The sequence below is a fragment of the Eumetopias jubatus genome, unplaced genomic scaffold (assembly GCF_037043125.1).
Source record: "Eumetopias jubatus isolate StellerSeaLion01/CBP00866 unplaced genomic scaffold, mEumJub1_p1.0 scaffold_3, whole genome shotgun sequence".
NCBI classification, from domain to species: domain Eukaryota; kingdom Metazoa; phylum Chordata; class Mammalia; order Carnivora; family Otariidae; genus Eumetopias; species Eumetopias jubatus.
This window is the reverse complement of record NW_028274809.1, coordinates 138,146,412-138,171,244: the sequence shown is the minus strand read 5'-3', so window position 1 is coordinate 138,171,244 and position 24,833 is coordinate 138,146,412. Positions and strand designations below refer to the sequence as shown.

General features: G+C 43.8%; 1 protein-coding gene and 1 long non-coding RNA gene across 5 annotated transcripts in view; one reads left to right on the top strand and one right to left on the bottom strand.

Annotated features, from left to right (window-relative positions):
• Positions 1-24,833, bottom strand: part of RUBCNL (rubicon like autophagy enhancer) — a 39,715-nt gene that overhangs the window by 1,557 nt on the left and 13,325 nt on the right. For 3 of the 4 annotated variants that reach the window (XM_028103758.2, XM_028103767.2, XM_028103755.2), the window contains exons 2-13: positions 22,675-23,271; positions 19,151-19,233; positions 18,449-18,659; positions 15,328-15,429; positions 14,793-14,853; positions 14,053-14,185; positions 12,756-12,955; positions 11,147-11,211; positions 4,838-5,076; positions 3,837-3,898; positions 1,294-1,447; positions 670-760 (exon numbers count right to left, since the gene is read on the bottom strand). In XM_028103758.2, coding sequence (XP_027959559.1) covers positions 670-760; positions 1,294-1,447; positions 3,837-3,898; positions 4,838-5,076; positions 11,147-11,211; positions 12,756-12,955; positions 14,053-14,185; positions 14,793-14,853; positions 15,328-15,429; positions 18,449-18,659; positions 19,151-19,233; positions 22,675-23,179 — 1,906 coding nt within the window. In that variant the 5' untranslated portion in view covers positions 23,180-23,271. The remainder of the gene's footprint in view (positions 1-669; positions 761-1,293; positions 1,448-3,836; positions 3,899-4,837; positions 5,077-11,146; positions 11,212-12,755; positions 12,956-14,052; positions 14,186-14,792; positions 14,854-15,327; positions 15,430-18,448; positions 18,660-19,150; positions 19,234-22,674; positions 23,272-24,833) is intronic. The other variant, XM_028103774.2, reaches the window with a different exon arrangement.
• LOC148164755 (uncharacterized) lies at positions 20,141-23,685 on the top strand. Its single transcript, XR_015767901.1, has 2 exons — positions 20,141-20,651; positions 22,374-23,685. It is a non-coding gene; the product is annotated as an uncharacterized LOC148164755 (long non-coding RNA).

The window sequence follows — 24,833 nt, the reverse complement described above, 5'->3', positions numbered from 1 at the left end:
AGAACACGCCCCAGGAGCTTTCCGCATGCACATCCATGCCCTGGAGCCTCTCCTACGATCCTGCCTAAGGGGCTCGGGGAGACAGTGCTGGTGTGGTCTAAGGGGACGAACGGCTCTTATCAAGGGTAAAGGCAGAATGCATGGTCAGATCTCTCCCACGAGACAGCTTAGAGATCACGGGATTTCCTCAAGCATGAACACATACAGTCAAACAATGTCTGAAAATCTCTGCTGTGAAGAGCCACACAGTAAATGCGTTAGGTCTTTCAGGGTACATGGTCTCCGTGACAATGACTCAAACTGCCCTTGGAGTGCGAAAGGTGCCAGAGACAGCACCTCAGCCTTAGGCATGACCATGATCCTATTCTAAAGCTGGGGCGGTGGCTGTGGCTTATCCTGGTGGGAAAGAACGGGGGCACAGGGAAAAGGGGGACCACTCTTCCCTCCAAACACTATATGGGGAGACGTCACCCTTCATCCACACCCCACCCAAATACTCCTCCCCAGGCACCCAAAATTCCACGATCTCCTACCCAACATACAAGCACGCACCAGCATCATTATACCTTAAGCAACGCTGCACTTGAATGATTAAGTTGCCATTAGGCTAATTTCGTGCTTCAGTTCTTAAGCTATTATCAAGCTGACATTATGAAGTTATTAAGATACCTGCACATCTTCTACATGTTTCGGTCTGAAAGGGGAAGATGACGGCTGTACTCTGGCAAAATTCACAAATGAAGCCCTTTCCTTGACACAGCTGCAAGAGAAGGGGCCAAAAGTTAAAATCCTCCTTGGCAACATTTCTTTTGATGGAAAAGCCAAGTCACTACTTCTACAGAACTTTATAAACATCTGTTTTTAAGTGTCTGGAACCCCAGCTCTAGAAGGAACGGGCTGCTCTATCACGCTTAGTAGAGTAAACGAATGCGAACGGTAGGTGCGCATCTGCTTTGCCTGGAGAGATTTCACAGCCCTGGATCCCAAGTCCACACGGCTGTCCTTGGCACGGCAGGGCAGATGGGAGTCAGGCAAGGCCCCGAGCAGGGCTTGGCACCGACACTAAGAAGTCACTTGGCCCAGGCTTGCTTCCCAGCCCTGCCACTTGCCAGCACGACGGCCTTGGCGGTTACCGAATATCTCTGAACCTCATTTCTCTCATCTGGAAATAGTGTTCCCCGCACTTCCCTCCCAGTTGGTGGGGGTTAAATGAGGTCAAGTGCAGAACACCCATCCCAGGTCCGGATGGGTAAAGGACAGCTCAGGGACACACCAGTCCCAGGTGCACCTTACCTCACAGCTGGCCACGTGTGCAAGGGAAGCTTTTAGAATGTCCTTGAGCAAGGGCACCAGCAGCCTTTTCTTGACCCTGACCAGATCCTCCAGGGAGAACAGGTGGAGCTCATCAGTCAAATGCCTCGGCACCTGCTCAAACTCCTTTAGCTCGCTGCCAGGGAGGAAACAAAGAGCAATTCAGACAGCCACCCACGCAGAGGCCACGACACAAGAAGGCTGAGCGGGCAGTGGTTTTCTCTGGTGCTCACACTTAATTTTTTTTAAACTCAGTTAAAAAAAAACACACACACACAACAAAACCCAAGAGCAAGTTGACCTGACTCACCATCTGACATTTTGCAAGTCTGTTTGGAAGCCAGGAACTTAAAATTCCATAAAAGCGGATTTCAAAAAGCTGAACCAGCAGAAAAACCTATCTCTTGTAGTCTGCCTATATAGATACTGAGCAAAAGACAACTGCACATTGATTTTTCAAGGCTTGGAAACATGTACTGAGATTTAAAAAAAAAAAAAGACTACCTTACTCATTCCAGCTCAATTTCAAGTCCATCCGCATGCTGACTATTGTCCAGCCAACAGGAGAACCACTGCTCGTAGGCAGGTGCACGACTCCCCCATCCAGGAGTCCACCACTGAGCACAAGACCCAAGCATCCAACTGTGAGCTGACCGTAGCCACCTGTGTGTCCCAAGGACATTCACCTACTGATTGTAACTTTCTCCAACCCCTACTGATCTCCTCCTGAATTCCCTAAATCAGTTAGTGGCATCACCATGCACGCATGCCCAAGCCAGCCACTGCCTACACTGGACTTGACATTCCAGTCATGCCAAACTGGGCTGAATTCTCCATCTGGCCTGAGATGCTCGCTCACACTGCATCTTCTGCTGAGGGATCCCTGACACTTCTTCTTTAGTCCGACTTGCTCTTCAAGCTCAGCCTTTTTCTCCAAGAAGCTCTGTGGCCCTCTTCCCCGCCCCACCCCTTAGGACCCAAATGTTGCCTCTTCTGCGTCCTCAGGGCCCCGTGCATCTGTGTCTAACACACAGTCCGGCAATGATGGGTGTGTGCTTTCCCCCTGGACGTAACCATGAGTCCTGTGGATTGTTTATCTGAAGCACAGAATGGATACTCAAGAAATTTTTGTAGACAGTAATTGTGGGGAATGTTATATGTTACAGACAAGAAAACTGACAGTCTGAGAAGTAATTAACCTGTCACACCACCGCCATGAGGTAGAGCTTAAGGCCAAATAACTACAGGAGACGTGCTCCTCCCCAAGAAATTTAATTCAAAAGCAATACATTATCATTAAATAAAGATCAGAAACTGAAAGAAGCTTTAAAACAAAACAGTTTTTTAAAAACTATGATCCCATTGTAACAGATAATCTTAACCCCTTGAGTAACCTATTTTTTCACTTAAAAAATTCTATCTCTGTCATTGAATTCATGCCTATACCTTTATGCCATGGCTGCCCGAAATTCCACCTCTAGAAGTTTACCCTAAGGACATATTATGGATGTGCACAGAGACTCACCTAAAGCCTAGTTTTTTTTAATAACAAATAGTATTAAAAATCTAAGTATCTATCAGATATTAAAATCTATTAGGTTTAATATCTATAGAGATATTAAAGTCTATTTTAATATAAAGATATTAAAAATCTACTAGATTAAAAATCTACCAGTAAGAGAACAATACTGACATTAACACCACATCATACTATAGAATACTACACAGTAATGACAGTTGGACACACCTCTCTATCAGGGCTTTCGATTCATTGATACACTCATGCTCATAGCGGCACTATGCACAACAGCTAAAAGGGAAAGCAACCCAAGATGGCTGAATGGGTAAACAAAATGTGTTAGATACATACAATGGAATATTTTTCAGCCCTAAAAAAGGAAGGAAATTCTGACACATGCCACAACATGGGTGAACCTCCAGGACATTATGTTGAGTTCGATAAGCCAGTCACAAAAGGAAAATACTATATGACTGCACTTATATGAGGTACCTAGAGGAGTCAGTTCATAGAGCCAGTAAGGAGAATGGTGGTTGCAGGGGAAGAGGGAGTTACTGCTAGATGGATATAGAATTCCAGTTCTGCAAGATAAAGAAGTTCTGTTGATGGATGTTGGTGACGGTTGCACACGAATTTGAATGTACTTAATGTCACTGAATTGTGCACTTCAAATGGTTAAGATGGTATATTTTGTTATGTGTACTTTATCACAATTTAAAATAACAACAACAATAATAATAGTGGCCACTGGCTAGAGTTATTTCATCTTTGTTTTGGCCAAGTCTTCTAACACGTTAAGTTCTCTACTCGTGAGCCAGGAAGTTTAGTAACCTTAACGACAGGGTCTGCATCACCAAGGAGGGGCCCCGAGGGAGTTGCTGTGCTAAGGGGCCCTGTGGACTGGAGGAGGTGGGAACCAGGTGGCACCCAGGGGACTGGCAGGTGTGTCGAGGCTCCCAGCCCTCCCTGCCCCTCAGGCCTGGCCTGGCCCAGCCAACCCCAGTACCTTTCAGCAAACCTGCAGGTCTTCAACAGCTTCTTGATATGAAAAAGCTGCTCCCGGGTTTCCTAACGTGAGAAACCAAACGGAGGAAAAGTTAATGTGATCAATGGCACAGGAAATGTATAAGTCCAATTTAAATGTTATTTCTAACTTTGAAATGCCACAACTCTATAAGACAAGCCTTTGAAGTAAACAGTCTATATAGCAGGGGTTCCTGACTTGAGTCCAGGAGGGACCCATGTTGAGTGGAGCCTGAAGTTTACACAACTGTTGGGGGACTTCTTTGAGGAAAACACAAAACTATGTATAAAAGATGGAGATCCTGCCCTTTGTGGCAACATGGATGAACCTGGAGGGCACTGTGCCGAGCGAAATAAGACAGACACAGAAAGAAAAAACTGCATGGTCTCGCTTACACGTGGAATCCTAAAAAAGTCAAATACACAGAAGCAAAGAGTTGAACAGAGCTCTCCAGGGATGGGGAGGTGGGGCAAATGGGGAGATGTTGGTCAAAGGGAACAAAGGTGAAGTTATGTAGGATGAATAAATCTAGAGATCTAATATACAGTATGATGACTATAGTTAATAATACTGTATTGAGGACTGGAAATTTGCTAAGAGAGTACATTTCAGGTGCTCTCACCACACACACACACCGTAACTGCGAGGAGATGGATAGGTTAATTATCTTGACCAGTAATTATTTCACTTGTATTTGAATATCAAATTACCATGCTGTACACCTTAAACATAAACAGGTTTATTTTAAAACTACTAATAAATACATTTCAAAAGCTACGTATACATGCAAAACTATGCGTAAATAGGAAATTTGGTACGCGGCCTTGGAAGGGGGTTCACGAAACTAAAGCTCCAGCGGCTGGCGGTAAATCCGCCCCGTGGAGGGTCCGCCTGGGTCAGCCCGGAGACCGTGCGAGGCGCATTCGCAGCCAGGGACCTTGGCGCCACCGGCCCCGCCTCCCCTCGCGGAGGCAGCTGCTCACCCTCGCTCTGTCCAGTTCCTTGGCCTTGGCGTACAGGCCGGGGCCAACGCTCAGCAAATTGAAAACGGGCTGGTGCCACAGGCCGTCCAGCAGCCGTCTGGAGAAATGGCTGACGTAGTATTTCCTGAAGTCCCACGTGGTCAGGATCCGGGCAGGGATGCAGGTCTCCTCGTACGTGTGGCAGCAATCACAGAAATACTTCCCCAGGTAGGTGCAGTACCGTAGGCGCTTCACAAACTCTGCAAGAGCACACGGGGCGGGGCAGGGGGGGGTTGGGGGGGCGGAGCACAGCTCACCTGGGCTGGCAGCCCACCGCCCTCTGCCCCCCGCTTCCCATTCCCACCCGGGTTCAAGCCTCGGACTGCTGGGTTTGCACTGGACCCCGCAGCAACTGCGAAAACCTTGGGCGGGAACTGGAGGCCGTCAATTATGGCCACTCCCGAGTGTTGCTTTCCAAAAACAGAAAAAAGAGAAACCTCCTCCCAGCCCCAGTACTCCTGAATTTGGAAGACGGGCATTGTAAACTGCAGCGTAGCCAAAAGAACAGGAGATTTAGAGTCTAGCAATCCGGTGGGCGTCCACTCTCTGCCTCCGGCTGGCAGGCAGCCTGAGGGCTGGTGGGAATCTCTTCCCATAAAAAGCAACTCAGAACTAGATTCTGGGATATCACATGGACCGAAAGTGCTTGGTAAATTGTCAAGCACCCTGCATACACTCTTAGGGAGTAGCACCCCAAAGACTTCCTGGATAAATCCGTGGGAAACACATTACAGAAATGCACCAAGGATGGGAATAGGTGAGACGTGGAAACACGGAATGCCGATGACCAGGAATGATGTGAAAAACCATCTCAACAACAAAGACGTGCATGTTGAGTGAACTCTTTGGTTTTGCATCAAACTCTTGCAAAAGTAGAGGACCCAGAGCAGGCGAGGTGCAGAGGGGCGGACACTCACTCTCAGGGCTGACAGGAGGGGACTTTCTCGGAGGACATTTCCATGATATACTTTAACTCTTCAGTGTGTAGCGGGAATCCTACTTCCGTGACACCAGACAGAAATGCTAACCATGCACACATGGAGATACAGACAGGTGTTCATACAGCACATTTATAGTGGGAGGGGGGACAGCAATCTAAAGATACATCAAGAAGCAACTGGCTAGACAAGTATGGTGCACTCAACAATGAAATGACAGAGAACCGATGAATTTCATGGATGAGGGTGGGCAGTGGACATCCGGTTCCAGATAGGTATACTGCGACCTTGATATTGCTTTTAAAAACACACATACACAGTCCAAAGGATCCTCACCAAAAAGCCAGTAGTGAATACTTCTAAAGCACGGGAGAAAGAATTTTCATTCATTTGCATTTTTTAATTTGCTAAAATGAGCATGCATTGCTTTCAGAAATATATCTAACAAAATATATCCACAAGCAAAAGGTATAGGGACAAAGACAACAAATCCCTGGGTACCCACCACCAAGTTTAAGAAGAAGACAGCAATTCAGTTAAGTCTCCCCTGTGTCCCTCCCTCAACATCTGAGTCTAAGATGAGCGAGGATGATATTTATCATTCACCCTTTGACTCACGGGTTTCTTTGTAATGAAAATACCATAAGGTATAATACAAATATTAGACGATACAGGCTGCGAAGATGAAATGAATCGCTGGGTGAGAAAGCAGCTACCAAAGTACCTGGCACACTGCAGATTCTAAATCTAGTTTCCTCACACCAGCTTCCAGAATAAACAAGGCCGCTTATATCTTAATGAAAAGAGATGTTACTTGCATAAAGTGAGCTTTCAATGAGTTAAGTACATTGCTAGTCCTGTATGCTTCTGCACATATGTTTACCAAAAAAATAAAATAAAATAAAACCAATCAATCAATCAATCAATCAATCAACAGGGCCTGAGTGACTGCAGGAGCAATCCTTTACTGAGCACGCACTTTGTGTCATGCTCTGGTTAAAAGTCTCACCTATGGTGTGTCATTCTCTGGGGCTATTACTTCCCTTATTTCACTGATGAGAGCAGAGACAGGGAATAACAAGCTGCATATGCCAGAGACACACAGGGAGCTGGCCAGTGGGATTCCCACCCATGTCTGCTCTGAAGCTCCAGCTTTTGGCCATCACAGCTCCCTCATCTTCTGCCGCATTCAACGGAGGGCAAGGGTGAGGAGCTAATGCCTTTGTGCTTGCCCAAATTATCCCTCAGACCCCGGTAGCACCCATTGATTCTTATTATTTACAATAGTTTATGTTCTATAAAGTTGTCATGAACACCAAATTCGTGAAGACTGAAGTATGCTCCTGAGGGAAATACAGGTTTAGGCTTCTGTGAGCCTGTGGTAACAACATTTTCACCAACTGGTCAGTATATAACCTTGTTTCATGTGTGTTTTCTGCTAAAAGACACCGTATTTAATATATTTTGTTATAATTTATTTTTAACAACCTTATGTATATTACCAATAATATGCCAATAATAACAATCTTTTATATACATTACCAATATATTATTAATATATTATTTTGTTATAGTATATTTTGTTATATCATTGAATTCAGGGCCAACAGAACTATCTATAACTCACACCTGAATGAAGCTTATCTAATGCATGTATATTTTCCATAAAGCAAATCATAACCTTCTCGTGCTTAGAAGCACTTCAGTACTACACGTGGGGGATATTTTAAACAGCTAAATCACCAACAAAAAATGCAAAACTGTAAAAAAAAAGGCATTCAATAAACCGTGAGAAGGCCTTATTTACAGTATGAGAAATAAAAACAAGAAGGCAGAGCATTGCCTTCTGCTGGAAACATGTGCATAGGGCAACTCAAATTTCAGGCAACTCAAATTTTTGGAGCTTTGTGCCTATTTGGGCATGACTGTGAAAATACCATGAGTAATGATGTTGTGGTCACCAATAAATATTATCGAGTAGATGAATCTGCAAATATGGAATCATAAATAACCGGGTTCAACTATAAGTACACACAACTAGGGTTGACGAATTATTGTTAAGAACTTAACAATAACAATGCTTAATGTCTGAGTTCTTAAATTTCAAAGCTTGAGAAGTCAGTTGTATGTGTCTACTTCCCATCCTGGATTAAGATTTCTGATTTGGCAGATAATGAGTATTTTTTTGCTTGTGACAGGGCCTTGATACATTTTCTATAAAATGGGCAGAAAGGAAGGTATGCTCTGGTCCTTGCACTCTACATTTCTGATCAAACTTAGCAAGATGGGAAAAGAGAGAGGGACAGACGGGGCCAATAAATTTTCCTGATGTAATTCATCTTTCCCTAAAATCTGCAATCTTAACATTTCAATATCCAGTCACTCATTCATCAAATTTCATTGACTATCTACTAAGTACTACACTATCAATACAGAATAAATTATGTCTCTCTCTTTCGGTTTCTTGAGTCCTTTAATTAAAACAGAGCCAGACGACGCATCCTAAACCACCAGTTCTAGACCAGGGGTGATTTTTTTTTTTCTCCCTAAGAATATTTGGAAATATCTGGAGATATTTCCAGTTGTTGTAATTGGGGAGCCACGAGGGGCATCTGATGATGCTACTGAATGTCTTAGAATATACAGGACAGCAGGACAACAAAGGTAGTAGTACTGAAATTGAGAAGCCCTGCTCTAAAACCACAACTGTTCTCATTGGAGGAGAAGTCAATGAGACAGAAAAAAAATAGGAAGGACAAATTCTAGAACAATGCTGTCCAACAGAACTTTCTGGGAGGATGGAAATGTTCTAAGCCCGTGCCATCCAATGTAGTACCTACGAGCCCCATGTGGCTATTGAGCACTTGAAATGTAGCTAGTGTGCCCGAGGAACTGGATTTTTAACTTTAATTAATTTAAATTAAATCTTAAATAGCCACATGAGCTAGTGGCTACCATGTTGGATTGTGCAGGTATAGAATAAAGATGGCTAAAGAGAAATAATAACTAAATGCAGTGTATGAAACTTGGTTAGAACCTGTATTGAAAAATTAGCTATAAACGACATCATGAGAAAAACACAAACAAATATGGACTAGTATGAGAGAATATTTAGAGAATTGTTATTAATTTCCTTTGGTGTGCTAACTGTTCATCATCCTTATTTTTAGAACACGCTGAAGTATTAAAGGGTAAACTGTCATGTTGTCTGCTTACTTTTCAAGTGGTTCAACATGTGTGAGACTGGAGGAAACAAAGGAGACCTGACAACTACGTGACATGTGCAATTCTGGATTGGATCTGGGAGCAGATCAAGGTCATGGGTGAAATCTGAGTAAGTCTGTGGCTGAGTGAATAGGATTGTACCAATGCAAAGTTCTCAGTTGTAGTAATTATACTCTGATGATTATAAAATGTTAACAGGAGGGGAGGCTGGATGAAGGGAATACAGAATATCTCTGTACCATTTTTGCAACTCCTCTGTAAGTCCAAAAATACCTTAAAATAAAAATCAAGGGGCACCTGGGTGGCTCAGTCAGTTAAGCGTCTGCCTTCAGCTCATGTCATGATCTCAGGGTTCTGAGATCAAGCCCCGAGTCAGGCTCCCTGCTCGGCAGGGAGTCTGCTTCTCCCTCACCCTGCTTGTGCTTTCTCTCTCTCACATAAAATCTTTTTTAAAAAATTTAAAAAATAAAAAGTCAAAATATATCCTAGGAACTATACAGGAAGTTCATAGGAAAAGTCCAAAATTGCCTCTGTGACTGATAACGCATCTACCATCTGTGCCCTGGGCACCTGTGGGCATGCTTTCTTCTCTCCTTATTACTCTCTGGTCACACAGGATTTCTCTGCAATCGCTGCAGGCCCTTTGCTCAGGGTGACCCCTACCCCTGCAACACACATGCACATGCTTCTGGGGATGACCACTTCCCTACAGAACTTCTCCCTCCCAGCCCCCCAAGCCCAGATTCAGTTCCCATGAGGTAAATCCCACAGCACTCTGGACTTTCTCTTTCATTGCAAGCATCATCCTTGCTGTTCACTTGGCTGATGACTCTGCCTTCCCATAAGCAAGCTCCGTGAGGGAAGGATCGCGTTTATGCCACCAGGGAAGGCATACATCTCCGTAGTTGAACAAACTTAGGGAGATCATTTAAAAGTTGGTGGAATCACAGTCACGTGTTCATAGTTTCTGACTCATGCACTCAATCATGCACTCGATACTGAGGAACCAGGATACAGTGGTTAACCAAACAGACATGGTCCGTACTGGACTAGCTGCGAGGATGAGTCCTGTAACTGAAACCAGTTACAACTATGATGAATGGTGGGCACTGTCGTCATTCAATATGGTAGAAGGAATCCCAGACAGATTGCTGTTTTCTGTTTTTATTTCCTGAGGTGGAGCTCCTCAAAGTCTTTTTCCTTCCAAGACTTCCTATCAAAGGCCAAAAGAACCCTTTCCAGCAAAGCTCCTCTTCCCAGCCTTCTAGAGGTCAGACCTGTGGATGCCCTCATAAGCAGAACAAGTGATTCAGAGTCTTCAGTGGGCAATTTGCATTTCTGACTGGAAGAAGTCTGATTTTCTAGGCCCCAGCTGGCCCAGGAATGATTCTTTTAGGCCACCTCCTCAAACCCTCTCAGAGGAGTTTGGCTAGCTCCTTGATAAGCCATCCAAGCCTGGAACAAGTCTCTTTTGAGGAAACTGCACCAGGTGCTCTTGTAAGAGCAGGGGATAGAGCAATGAATAAAACAGACAACATGTCTGTCCTCATGGAACTTTGAATCTAGACAGGGACACAGACCAATGATAAGAAAAATCAGTAGAATCTAAAAGAGTATTTTAGGAAGATAAGTACTAGAATGAAAAATAAGGAAGGGTAAAGTGTACATGTGTATGTTTGTGGCCAGGAGTGTGGCAAGGTGGACATTTTCAACAGGGCAGCCAGAGAAAACCTTGTAACTTCTGAGTGAAGATGTGCAGGAAGTAAGGGAACCAGCCACTGGGGATGTCATTCTAGGGCGAGAAAAGCAGAGATGCAAATCCCTAAGTCAGGAGTGAGCCTGCCTCCTTCAAGGACCAGAAGGGAGGCCATGTGGCTGGAGCTGAGTGCCCAATGGGGAGAGAAGGAGGAGATGGTCCAAGAGGTAACAGGCCAGCCATGTAGCCTTATAGGTCACGATGGCCTCTTCATGAAAGAGAGGGCAGTATCATGAAGTTCTTGTAACAACTTCATCAAAGGCATCGCTCACAAAAACAGTGCACTCTCCAACTTTACTATTCTTCCCCCGTCACTGCATACTCAACAGGTAATTCATTGCTCATACTTACTAGGTTCTATTGGAGTTCCACAACCAGCACACAAAAAATTCTGGGCTGCTACCACGAGTTCCCTCCTGAGTACATAAAATGATCACAGTTACAGTTCAGAAATAGCCAATGGAGCATTTTTCACTGACTGGAAAAGAAACTGACATCATGGTGCTTTTCTTGGCTCGGGGCCTTAATTTTGTCATTTTTCATTTGGGAAAAAAATAGCATTCTTCAAGAGAGTTTCCTAGTTGAGATTTCTGGGTCTTTTATTTTATTTGATTTTATTATTTATTTATTTAGAGATCTCTGGGCCTTTTAAAAACCCCTGCTATTACCCAAACCAAAGTCGGTACCATGAATAACTATTCCACCATGGGATCTTTAGAGACTGCTTACTGTGCATGCACAGGATCCCCACCAGAGAGAACTGGAGACACACAACGCATGGGAGAAAGTTCAGGGAGATGAAACACCAAGAGGTGATGTGCCCGGGAAGTTCACAAAAGAATCCAAAGAAACTTGGATGAATAAGAGGTCATGTAAGACCTAAGTATCAAACATTATTTGGTGAGCGATAGTCTACTGAAGTATCTTCTATTGAACTGTTGGCACCACAACTTCATATGTGATTTGGAAATATGAAGGAAGTTGCAAAATTTTATTACAACTTAGGGTCAGCAAAAATGACCAACGTAAAAATGTGTGGACCCCTACCTGTCTCCCTTAGAGAGGATATAGGGAAATTCTCGAGAAAAGATAGCCCTGGCTAAGGAGAGTGACCCCACCCCAAGTCTGGAGAAGGAGCTCTTCTGCCCAAGCATCCCAGAGACCTTCTTGTCATTCTCTCAAAAGAAAAACACAAGACAGAGCCTATAGGGCACTTCCATGGGGCACAGGCAAGAACCTTTGCCAGTCCCTTCTTTATGTTGCAGTTTAGGAACACATTAAATACAAGCCAAGAGGAATGGAGAAACTGTAGTTGGTTAAAATGTCCCCTTGTAATGTCATATGTTCTCAGAAACAAATTAAACTTCTACCTTAAATTATTATATATTTTATTTATACATATACAGTTATAAAAATGAGTTTATTTCTTTTTTTCTTTTGCATCCTCTTTTGTCATTTTGTCTTTTAGGATTTTGTTACTTCTTAGAGAACAAAGCTATTTTTATTTGCATCCTGTTGCATTTTTTAACTGTTAGGACCCCTCCTCAGGATTAGTTTCCCTTTTAAAAAAAAATTATCCATTGATTTTTCTTTCACATTGTGCTGGTGAATAGAGCGGTCTTTTAAAATTATTGTATATGATTTTTAAGGTTCAATATTAGCCACTTAAAAAAAAACCCCTTTAAACCTACTTAATTTTCAATTGCTATGTAATGTACATAATTAAGGACATAGTTAAATTCTCAACTTGTCAAACTTACAGAGCCCCCGCAAAACCCATGATAAACAGGGAGCTAAGAAGCTGACTCAGAAAAATATGCCCAACCTTCCTTTTCCTAAAACAAAATTTCCTTCATCCCTCGGTGTGTAATTTTCTTCCCTTCACCTACTTCCACAAAGAGGTGGGACCCAACACACCTTGTTACCTGGACTGGAGGCCCACGCAGCAACCCAGACTTACTTGAGTGGTGGATGAACATTAAATATGATTTGAAATCTGGGGGGCTCCCAGTCTTCAGCCCCTCTGATCCTCGACTTAAGGGTAATTTCCTGAACGACATCCACACTGGATTCAAAGTCTTTCCGGACCTGCTCTTCATTCACTACCTGCATAACACAGAAGAGGATTGCAGAGCAACCTAAACAAGCACATTTCAGGAACTGAAAGAAAAAGAACATTCAAATGTGTTTCCAGCATTAAAATTTGCCATGAAAAATTAGAACTGCTTTCAACTGAACGAAAGGAGCCCTCCCTGTATCTAAAGCCATCTGCACAAGACTTCCTTGAAACACCATCCAGCTGAGATCACTTTTCTTAGTATTTTTGGGAGTTCATTTGTTTCCAGACTTCAGATTGCTGTAAGTAGGTCATTGTGACCCAGAATGCTTTTATTCACAGCAGAAGCCTTACTGCTCTTAGTCTATAGGCTGCCAGATGCTGCCCACCAGAACCCGCAGCTGTTGTCAGACTTCCTCCGAAACTGCTCTTTTAAGATCATTCCCCTGCTTAAAAATGTCCAGTGGCTTCCTTCTGAACCATTCAACTTCCCTGTTTGCATTTAACATGCAAACTTCTCAAAGTAGCATTCTATGTCCTCCACAATGTGACCACATCCTTCAAACCTAATTTCCCAGGAAGATCAACGCCCCCCACACGGATACACACAAACACATGTTATCAACCACACCAAGCCACCCCGCTCGATAAACATACCACGCACCACCACCATCACTTTTACTCCTGCTGCCCTTTGCCAAGCTCCCCTTCCATGTGTTTCTACCTGCTACCATTTTCAAGTTCTGAGATCTCCAACCGGCCTTCCCAAGTCCCCTGATAAACACTCCTCCTCTGCACTTGCAGAGTGCTTTATTCCTCCCCCTATGTTAGCTTTGCCGCAAAGTTCTCTCCCCGCAGTAGGATGTGGGCTGTCAGAGGGCGGTGTGTCTACAAGGGACCAGGCTGGGCATGACTCCTGTTCTTCCACTGACCAGCCCTGCCGAGGGGCTGGAACTAACACTTTAAAATAAACATGACAACAGCATCTACTTAAGAGGATACTGATGAGGATGAAAATGTGAAAAGCTGAATTCCCTGGCGCATAATCAACACTCAATAAATGTCAGATTCATCCTTCATTTCATGTCTCCCCCAACACCCAGTGACCATACAAAGAAATGCATAAATGTCTGAAGTGAACAGCAGGAGAGAAGAGAGTTTAGGAACTTTCAATTCGAGGCCAGTTCATTTTGATACTTACTATCGAGCCAGCAGCATTTAGAGAATCTGCCAGTTGATGATTAACATCTGACAACATCCAGCACTTCTGGAATACTCGGTACAACTCTTTGGCTATTAGTTCAGCAGAACTGAAGTCTGGCTCATAAATGATACTGAAAGGTAGGAGATGCAAAAAGTGGAAAGCTACACGTGTGAGGAATATGTTATGAGTCTTCCTGTTTTCAATCATCCTTCCCACTCCAAGAACTCAGAAGAGGTGTCACATGAGGGAGCATGCACCACCCACCCACCGGCTGTCTTACTCAACACAGCAGCTTTTATTTATGGAGGATACCAAGACTAGGAAATGTGGTGAAAAAAAAAAAGCACTGGATTTGGAGCCCGAAGACCTGAGTTCAAGTCCTATCTCTGCTCATTTAACAGCATTATGTCCTGAGGCACATTTAGTCTGAGCCTCAGTTTCCACAAATATAAAAATGGGGTTAAAAACCCCACCCAGCCTGATTAAATGAGAATATATACAAAGGCATTTAAACACTATATATATATATATATACACACACACACACACACACGTATATATATAAACTATAGAAAGCTCTATAGAAATTTTAGTGGTGATTGTTTCATCGCTAAGTAGTAATCCCTGTCATTAGAACTGGCTGAATTTGGTCGGATATGTCAGAGGCCTGGTGTTCACAGTGCGTCAGAGGTGATGGCCCAGGGGTCTAGGGGCAGGTGGACACGGAGGAGAGATACCTCTTAGAGGAGCTGCAGGAACATCCACAGGTTTCTGTGATATTGCTAAACTCACCAAGTTCTGCAAGTAAATCAAAGAAAAGGTATTAAAGTATTTCAGTCTGTTTTATTAACCCACACTCAATTTTATAAGAACATAAAAATAAATCCCTGCATCTCAAAAAGAACTAGTTCTTCAGCATCTCCATACTTCAGGTTCTTTGGGTTTCTATTACAAGACTACAGCTAATGACCAAAGATGGGATTTCAAAATACACTCACCTGAAATTCCACCAAAATTTAATTGAGAGGCCAAACAGATCTCAGACTATAATGAGTATCTGCTTTTGCATTCAATTCTACAAGTGAGATGAGAGATTGATTATCAAGACATTTGAAATAAGAACATCCTTTTTTTTTGTTTTCCTGACATAATTTGATCTTGGGAGAAGCTTCTTTGAAAGCCATTATAACGTGGTACTGCATGGGATGCATGTCAATATGTGTGTGGGAGAGGGGAAGTACGAGTCATCGCTGGTAAGTTTCCAAATCTTACCTACGATAACAAAGTCATCGAAATCACATTTACAGGCTTCTTTCAGCACATCACAGTAAGTGGGTGTCCCAGCCACGGGGCTGCCCTGTAGCATAGCACAACCTAGAAAAAGAAATGAAGGGGGTTTCACCAAAAAGAAGAAAAAGAAAAACTGTCACAGCCAACTAACTAGAAACAGGGAAATAAAATGGGTCAAGAGTTTACATTCAAAGAGTTTAAAAAATCCAGCTTTAAGAATTAAAAAATGCAGGGAGCTATTTTTGTGTTGTTCTTCCATTCACCGTGATTAAATGAAACAGACGGATGAGGATCTATAATGATGAGGGGGATCATAAGAGTTACCTGCCTACTTTTACGTGTGTTTGAAAATTTCCATAATACAAAGTTTTAAAAAAATGAAAGAGGGCGAAAATCAGCTTCACAGTGAGTCAAAGAGTAGAGGTGACATAAGCATTGTACTGGGTTGAAGGTGTCCCCCCAAAATTCATATCCACCCAGAACCTGTGAATGCGACCTTATTTGGAATTAGGGTCTTGAGGAATTAGATATGATGGTTAAGCTTAGGTCATACAGGATTGGGGTGAGCCCTAAATCCAATATGACTGGTTATATTATAAAGAGGGAAATCTGGACACAGACACTGACATCCAGAGAAGGCCACATGAAGACGGAGGCAGAGACAGCAGTGATGCGTCTACAAGCCAAGAAACAGGAGGGACCGGAAGCCAGGAGAGGCATGGAACAGGTTCTCTCGCAGAGCCTCCAGAAAGAACCAACCCTTCCAACAACTTCATTGCTGACTTCTGGCCTCCACAACTGAGAAAGAATACATTTTTCAGCCACCCAGTTTGTGGTGTTTTGTTACAGCAACCTAAGGAAACTACTACAAATATATCCATGTTTTTCTATCCCGAATGCTAGCCTGGGGAATTATCGTAAGAATGTTGTCATTAAAAGAAAAAAAAAAGGTGAAAAAGGCAGGCTTTGATCAGAAGGAGCTATTTGCAGTCCATTTAAAATATTAAAATACTGAAAGCTACCTATATGCCAGATAATAGTAAATTGATATTGCAGATCATGTTATTGACTCAAGAAATACCATCATGGAAAAAGGTGAAAACTGTAGCAACTTGGAAGACTGGATATGAAATACTGTTAATATAATGTAATCATATTATTAATGGAATTACATTAATATGAGTATGTAATCACAATGAAACTGTACTCACTTGAATAAACATAAGAGAAAAACACAGAGAAATGGATACAGTTGTTTAGGGAAAAATTCTAGCCCGACGGTTATGCAGAGGTTACATGAAATCGCTTCACAGGGAACTGGTCAGGATTTAAAACCGCACTGCCTGGGTGGTGCAGTCAGTTAAGCATCTGACTTGACCCTTGGTTTCAGCTCAGGTCATGATCTCAGGTCCTGGGATCAAGCCCTGCGTCCGGCTCCGTGTGCTCAGTGTGGGGTCTGCTTGGGATTCTCTCTCCCTCTCCTTCTGCCCCTCCTGCTCATCCACAAGTGATCTCGCACTCTATCTCTAAGATAAATAAATAAATCTTAAAAAAATTTAAAAAAACCCCAACAACACTGCCCCATCCTAGCTGGGTGACTGTGGACAATCAACTTCTCAGCTTTGGTTTCCTCCTGGGTCTGACAGGGCAACCTCACCCACCTCTGTATTTCCCCGCCCTCTTTTGACCACGATCCACAATAACATACGTTCACATTGCAACTCAGTACAAACACAAAAATATATTTCACTGATTCAAAAAAAAAAAAAGTTCCAGGAAGCACTGCTCCCTCTAGGTGAGTTGAATGCTGATGCTTTCTATTCTTTTTGTTTGTTCTTAAATGCTCTCAAGACCAACCTGTAACTTAAAGTATGCTGGCCTACCTCAAAGGAGAAATACCTACCACGAGAAATGTCACAAGAGAGATATGTGATTAAAAAATGCGTATTTTTATTGGGGTGGAGAAATATTTTAAAATTTCACTTAACATATTTATATTCATATTAAAAATATTCAGGGGTGCCTGGGTGGCTCAGTCAGTTAAGCGTCTGCCTTCTGCTCAGCAGGGAGTCTGCTTCTCCTTCTGCCGTGCTCCCCCTGCTCATGCTCACTCTCTCTCTCTCAAATAAAATCTTTAAAAAAAATTTCCGCTCGACAAGAGCTTCCACTTAGCCATTCAACAAATATCTCTAAAATACTATTTCTGGCAAGGCACTATGCTGAAGGCAAATTCAAATGAGACAATTGCTTATCCATCAAAGAATTTAAAACCTCATAAGGGAGCTGAGACACTGACCCAGCATTCCCAGGAGCCTAGCCAAAGCAAAGGGTGGGAGGCAGAGGCTTGGGAGAAATGTCTGCAGGCAAGTTTACCAGGCTCGTGTAACTAAAACATAGGGAGATCAGGAGATGCCTGTTGGGAAGCTGCATCCCACAAGGCTAAAAATCCCAGGATAAAATGTGGCGCAATCTCAGCAGGCCATTTTAGAGGAGTAGAAGTTGTTCTAGAAAGACAGATGTGCGTGGGATCGATGAGGGGAAAGAGGCTGCAAATGAAGAGAAAATTAAAGCAGCACATGTGTCTTGAGGACCTAAAGGCACTTCTTACAGAATGACTGGCCAGAGGCTAATGTGATGGTGCAGGTCAAAGGCGGATAGGGAACGGATGGAGGGGATGTGTCATTATTACTCAGAAATCAGGGATGATTTGTTCACTAGAAATGGGGCCAAGAAACAGACACAGAAAAAGAAAGATTCAAAGATAAAGCACAGAAATGGGATACTGAAATAGGAATCATTTCTTTTCTCCCCACTGGTGGCCTCAGAGGGGATGATGATCCAATCACATTCCCTCGCTCCCCTGGCCATGGCTGGCTGACCAGCTGGGGACACCCAATCAAAGCAGGCCCCCTCATGTGCTCTTCCCTGGAAAACTGGACCCTGCACGGGGTCCTGCAGGACAGGGTTGAGCTGTGCAGCTGGTTATTCAGGAAGTTTTAGAAGGTTTTAGACAAAGGATTTGAAGATCGACTTTGGGATGTGACAGGAAAAGAGATGTAAGTGGAGAACACAGCATAAAGTTTCTCTGATTTGCCCCACTTGCCTTCATAGCCGCTGTCAGAAGAATTGGAAGACCCAGATTCTTGCTTTATGTTGGTATAAAAGGTGACTTCAGAGTCAGCGTGGTCATTCCCGAGCGCCCCACTGGCTTCTTCCACACCCCAGTGCTCTGTGTGCTGTTGACTCAGGATGGTGCACTTAACTTTCTCCATTGCTGCTATAATCATATCTGCAACATAGAAGTGGGCGTTTTCCTGCAGGAAAAAGAAAAAGTACCCATTAAAATACTCACAAGCACAGTCGATTGTTTTTCATTGAGGGTGTACTGGATTGAAAAATCAAGAAGCTGTATTTAAGTGGAGTTAATGCATAGAAATATAAATGTTCACTTAACTGAGTGATCACAGGTCATTATATGAAGTATAGCCCATATCTTCCAGACACATAAAATTTACTCCACTGCGACCAACAGACACCCCAAGATGAATTTCTCGTGATATGAGAGCCCGGGTTGGTGGTGGCCCAGGGGTAGACATCAGGCAGCAGTCATGCAAAATTTCCCAGCCGAGCACAGGCACTGACTCAGAGCCCTTCTTAGCTCAGTGCTCCTGCCAGAGGCTGAAATGCAACCACCTATCCACCAGGTTTCATCAAGTGAAGTTTCCAGATTTAAATCACAACAGCACCATCTAAGGAATTAACACTCTCTGTGGTTTTAAAAAAAGAAAAAAGAAGCTGTGTTCACCTTTTCGACATCGACTGGGAGCAGAAATACCTCTGGAGAGAAGGAATTCGAAAAAGTGGTTCTTCCACTGACTTGAACAGCACCTGCCAATGCAGCAAGTTATTAAAAACGGAGAAAAAAAAGTTCAAAGATTCCCTAAGAAAACAAAACAATGCTAGAAAGTGGCTTTTAAATATTGTGGGGTGTTTGTTTTTGAATTAGCACAATTCTAGAATAAATTAGGATGCCAGAAGAAGACAGATCCTTCTGGTGTTAGGCTTTGCAGACATTGCCTAAATGGGGGTCATTTCTACAAAAACCTATCGGAGCAACTTGGCAGGAATCCTCAGAGAAGGGATGAGAGAGCCAATGGAATGGAGACCAATGAGGTGAAGAGCGTAGGAGGAGAAGAGGATCATGGAAACTACCTAAAGGAGATGGAGAAGCATGAGAAAGAACAGTCTAGAAGCAGGGCCATAAGAATTATGGGATCTCTTCTCCCATGCACTGCAACTGACCCAAAACTTCTTTTTTTTTAAATTTTTAAAAAAGATTTTTATTTATTTATTTGAGGGAGAGAGTGAGAGAGAGAGAGAGAGAGAGAGAGAGAGAGCATGAGGGGGGGAGGGCCAGAGGATAGAAGCAGGCTCCCCGCTGAGCAGGGAGCCCGATGAGGGACTCGATCCCAGGACCCCAGGATCATGACCTGAGCCGAAGGCAGACGCTTAACCGACTGAGCCACCCAGGTGTCCCCCAAAACTTCTTGTTTACAGAAATAAACCTGTCTGAAAAAGGCCAGCGTTGCTTCTCTAAAATGGTCTTCCTGCAGACAAAAACTAGAAGAAACTGCCGAGGGTAGATTCAGCTGACTCATCCATGCTCCCCCCCCCCCCCCCCGAAGCCACTCCATTACTGGCAGCGAACACCATCAAAACAAAACGACTCTGGTCATGTGATTTCTTCTTGCAGCATTTAAGGCGAAACATTTCCGTGAGAGCCCTGAGAGCTGAGTTGTTCAAATTAGACCAAAATGCCACAGGTGGTTTCAGGATTATGCAGCTCTCAGGGTGACGAAGAGCAATGCGAGCAGGATCGCCCAATCCCTTGCCTCTTCTTCAAGAAAGTGACTGTTCATGAAGAACCTTGAATCTCTGAGCTTCAGAAACCATCAGGGGTGGGCAAACGTTTTCTGAAAAGGACTGGGAAGTAAATACTGTAGGATCTGAGGGCCATCTGTTGCAACTATGCAGTTCTGCCACTGGGGTGAGGGAGGCGCTATGAGCAACATGCACAGCGCTTTATTTGTAACATCAGGAGGCCAGCCGGAGTTGGCCCACAGGTCATAGCTTTTGGACCCCGAGTATAGACAAAAAGGGACAGAGGAGAGTCAAAATGTGGATTCCGATTCTAATGCAGCAGCTGGCTGGGCCTCTGCATCGAAATGTCCTCATCTCTCACACCGGGATAGGGAGCTCTTAGGAGACTGAAGGAGACCAGGAATGTGAGTGTGCTCTATAAATGAGTAAGTCCTCTGCAAGCAAAAGGATCTGTGGATTTGTTTCTTGGGGCCTCAGGAAATGCTTCTAGGCTTGGGGAGTGGGTGGGTGGGCCTTCCTCTACCATATTATCTAGAAAAGGAATACCCTGCTGCTGTCATTGGGAGGAAGCAGTAACAGGAAAAATCCCTTGTCTTAGTGGCAAATGCCTATTCTCTGCAATGCTGTCCCACAGCAAAGAAAGACCAGATCTCTGGGGACTTCTTTTTTTAATCCCATGGGCTGCATCCTCCTACCAAGTTTAAGATGGAGTAGTTTTTAAAGGAACTTAGAGAAATTCCTGGGGGTTATTGGCTTAGGACAGAAGGGGGTGGGGTACCTGTTTTCTTTCTGGGAGAAAGACAAAGCTACAGGATAATTTAAAATTGCAGAACCACTTGCTGTAGAGTGTGTCATTTTGCTTATTTCAAAACTAGCCCATTTTAAGGTTGTCCAAAATCTGCTATTCTTTTTTTTTTTTAAAGACTTGTTTATTTATTTGACACAGAGACACAGCGAGAGAGGGAACACAAGCAGGGGGAGTGGGAGAGAGAGAATAGGCTTCCCGCGGAGCAGGGAGCCCGACGCGGGGCTCGATCCCAGGACCCTGGGATCATGACCTGAGCTGAAGGCAGACGCTTAACGAGTGAGCCACCCAGGTGCCCCTGGTGAACTATTTTTTTTTAAGATTTTATTTATTCATTAGAGAGAGAGAGAGCACAGGCAGGGGGAGAGGTGGAGGGAGAGGGACCTGAGCTGGGAGCCCGATGTGGGGTTCGATTCCAGGACCCTGGGATCATGACCTGAGCCGAAGGCAGACGCTTAATGACTGAGCCACCCAGGAGCCCCCAAAATCTGCTATTCTTAAGCTATGAATAATATGTTAAAGATTGTCATCATCTTCGACTTTTCAAAAGTTTTTCCAATAGAACAAATAAACCCCATAATTTAGGGAAGGGGGAGGACTGGTTCTTGCTAGTAAGAAATGAATAAATACCTACATACAGACACACACACAGGCAGGCAGGCAGCTTTCAAATTGTTTTGAAAGAAAAAGACTTCATTGATTATCTGAACTAGGGTTCTAAGAAAAATATAAATTAACGCAGTGAATATAACATAATGAATATTTTTTAAAAAATTAGAATGTCACAAATTGTAACAGTAATAGATAACTTACTGACTCTTGAGTGGCATTTTGCACACATTATCTTATTTTAGGAATTCCAGTATTTTTAAGAATATGTGCATTACGGGGCGCCTGGGTGGCTCAGTTGGTTGGGCGACTGCCTTCGGCTCAGGTCATGATCCCGGAGTCCCAGGATCGAGTCCCGCATCGGGCTCCCAGCTCAGCAGGGAGTCTGCTTCTCCCTCTGACCCTCTTCCCTCTCGTGCTTTCTATCTTTCATTCTCTCTCTCTCAAATAAATAAATAAAATCTTTAAAAAAAAAAGAATATGTGCATTACTTCATAGCAATGGGAGCCCTGGCTTTAATTAAAAAAAAAAAAAAAAGGTTTTGTATAGTCTTTGGGGGAATTGTGATGACTATTTTTAAATCTTACTATTTTCTAGTCACACGCGGTTCAGGGAGAGGTGAGGTGAGTTTATCTCCTAGGAAAGTACTTGTGTGAAATAGAGCCCACTCTGTCTGGAAACATTTTCTCCCACCACACTGAATTGAGAACGCCCCCAATCCTCTCTTTTGCAGGCAACTTCATGAGCTGGAAGCTCCTGAAGGCACACACCAGCTCAAAGATGGCATTGATTATCAGCTAAGCTGAGCAAAGATGGCACCTCCCTGCTATCGAAGAAGGGAAATATCTGATTTTAGCCGGTGTGACTATCCGGGTAGCTGGACCGGGGACAATATTAAGTGAGCTAATGCACTGGCCTCTGATCAAAGTGGAAAGCCATGACTTTTTTCTCATGAGGAAGACAATAAGACGGGCTGTAGACCAAGGCCAGCATGGGAACAGATGGGAATGAGGTAAATTCCTGACGGGAGTTACCTTCATCGGTGGAAGCTGTCAGCTGGGAAGGCTGCAGCAAAGCATGGTCAGCTTCAGGACCGGGAGAGGAGCTTGTGAACAGAAACATCTGAGGAGAGTGTCCTAAAACCACCGCCTGCTCTTCTGTGGAGGTAAAAGAGAGGTCGCTGCTTTTGTCACCTGAGCGCTGGGCAGAGTCTGCAGGATCCTGCGACAGTGATGTCTCCACCGCGGAGTCCCCAAGAGACAATGGTGAGGAGCCGAGGGGAGAGGCGGTGTCCCCTCCAAAGTGGCTCCCACTGTGCCCCCTTGTCGGCACCCGAGGGGGCAAATCCTGCAGCTGTTGCTGCTCACACTGGGGGTTAATCCAGGAAGCTTTGTGCCTCATGAACCTGACATCTGAGTGGCAAGGGGACTGGTCAGTGTCCAGGAGGCTGGGAGAACCATCAATGTTGCCAGGGTCATTGCCGTCCCTTTCCCACAAGTCCACCGGAGAATCCTGCCGGCCTGTAGACTGTGACACCATCTTTCCAGGCTCAGGGTGGTGTGAGTTCTGCTGTGCTACTGGATTAGGGCCTTGAACTCACCAGGAGGCCAGCCAGGGGCCAGACAGCTTATCTGCAATGAGCAAAAATCATTCCAGATAAATAAGAACGCAGTCATATTTTTAACTCCAAAATCTTTTGAGGAGAAGAAACAAAAGATAAATAAGTTTGTACTTCACCCTGTACAATACAGTAAATTCCACTTGGATTTACAAGAAATAACTAAATAAACAGATCAATCAATCAATCAATCAATCAGCAATACAATTAGCAGCAGACACAGGAGGCATGACTTTGGGATAGGAAAGGGTTTTCAAGGCATAAAGATAACTGAAGATTGCTTTTATATAAGGATAAAGTCATATATGCATACTGTTGATAAAACAGATTAAAGTGTAAGGCAGCCGTGCATTATTCCAATAAAATTAAATGTCAAACCCCACAATGGGAATACCATTGGGAAGTAAAGACACATTTTTGTCGTTTCTTAGTCTCTTGTTTTTATTTAGTCTGTGTTTGTATTTCAAAAAGTAGACAAGTGGTATGTGAAACTGAGGACAACCACTAGCACTAAAAACTTTGTTTCATGTAACTTAGATTATAATACTGAATTATAACAGCTATGGGGGAGAATTTGTGATTGGCTTATAATATCTAAAGAACACCCTGTGAATCTAGGGTCTATCTTTTCTTCTCTTTTTCTTTCTTTCTTTCTTTTTTTTTTTTTTTTTTTTGAGAGAGAGAGAAGGAGAAGGGACACAGGGAGAGAGAGACTCTTAAACAGGTTCCATTCCCAGCGTGGAGCCCGATACAGGGCTTGATCTCACAACCCTAAGATCATGACCTGAGCCAAAATCAAGAGTCGGCTGCCTAACCGACTGAGCCACCCAGGCATCCATCCCAGTTTGCTCACGTTTAAGCTCAGTGTTTGGCTCTAGTAAATAAGTCATGGTTAAAATGTCGAGAGCTACTCCAAAGAGAAGCACTCTGGTCACCATAATCACAGACCCAGCGTGTGTCCTATAGCTCCCACTGTCCTTCACCCTGTGAGGCTCAAGGCAACCTTCAACAGCAAAAGTGAGGTCAGCAAGGGGAAGGCCTAGAGATGGAAGCAGTCGGCTTAGGTGAGCTTAGCTTAAAGAAATGGTGGAGAACAGAGGTACAAGGTGGTGAGCTGAGACTTTGGAGTCAGTTTCAGTGTTTTAAATACTAGTGTTATGTATCTAGATGGCTCCCACCTGGATCCCTGCTCCTGACCTCCCCTGGGACCACAGGCTAGCATATCTTACTGCCTTTCCGACATTCATCCAGGGGACATCGCAAACTAACACATCCAAACAGACCCTAATTTCCCTCAAATCTGCTCCTCCCTGGTTTTCCCATCCCAGGAAACATACCTCCCAGTTGCTGAAACCCAAAATCTAGAAGTGATCTCTGATCCTATCTTTCTGTAGCTCTCCATCTTTAATCCATTAGCAAGTTCATATCCATAGCTACCACCCTCAACTAAGTCGCCATCCTCTCCCACCTGGGCCTCCTTCCGTCTGCCCAGTGGGTCTCCCTGCTCCTACTCTTGACAACTTATAATTAAGAGGTATGCAAATATCTTTTATAAGCCTACATCAGATGTCAGTC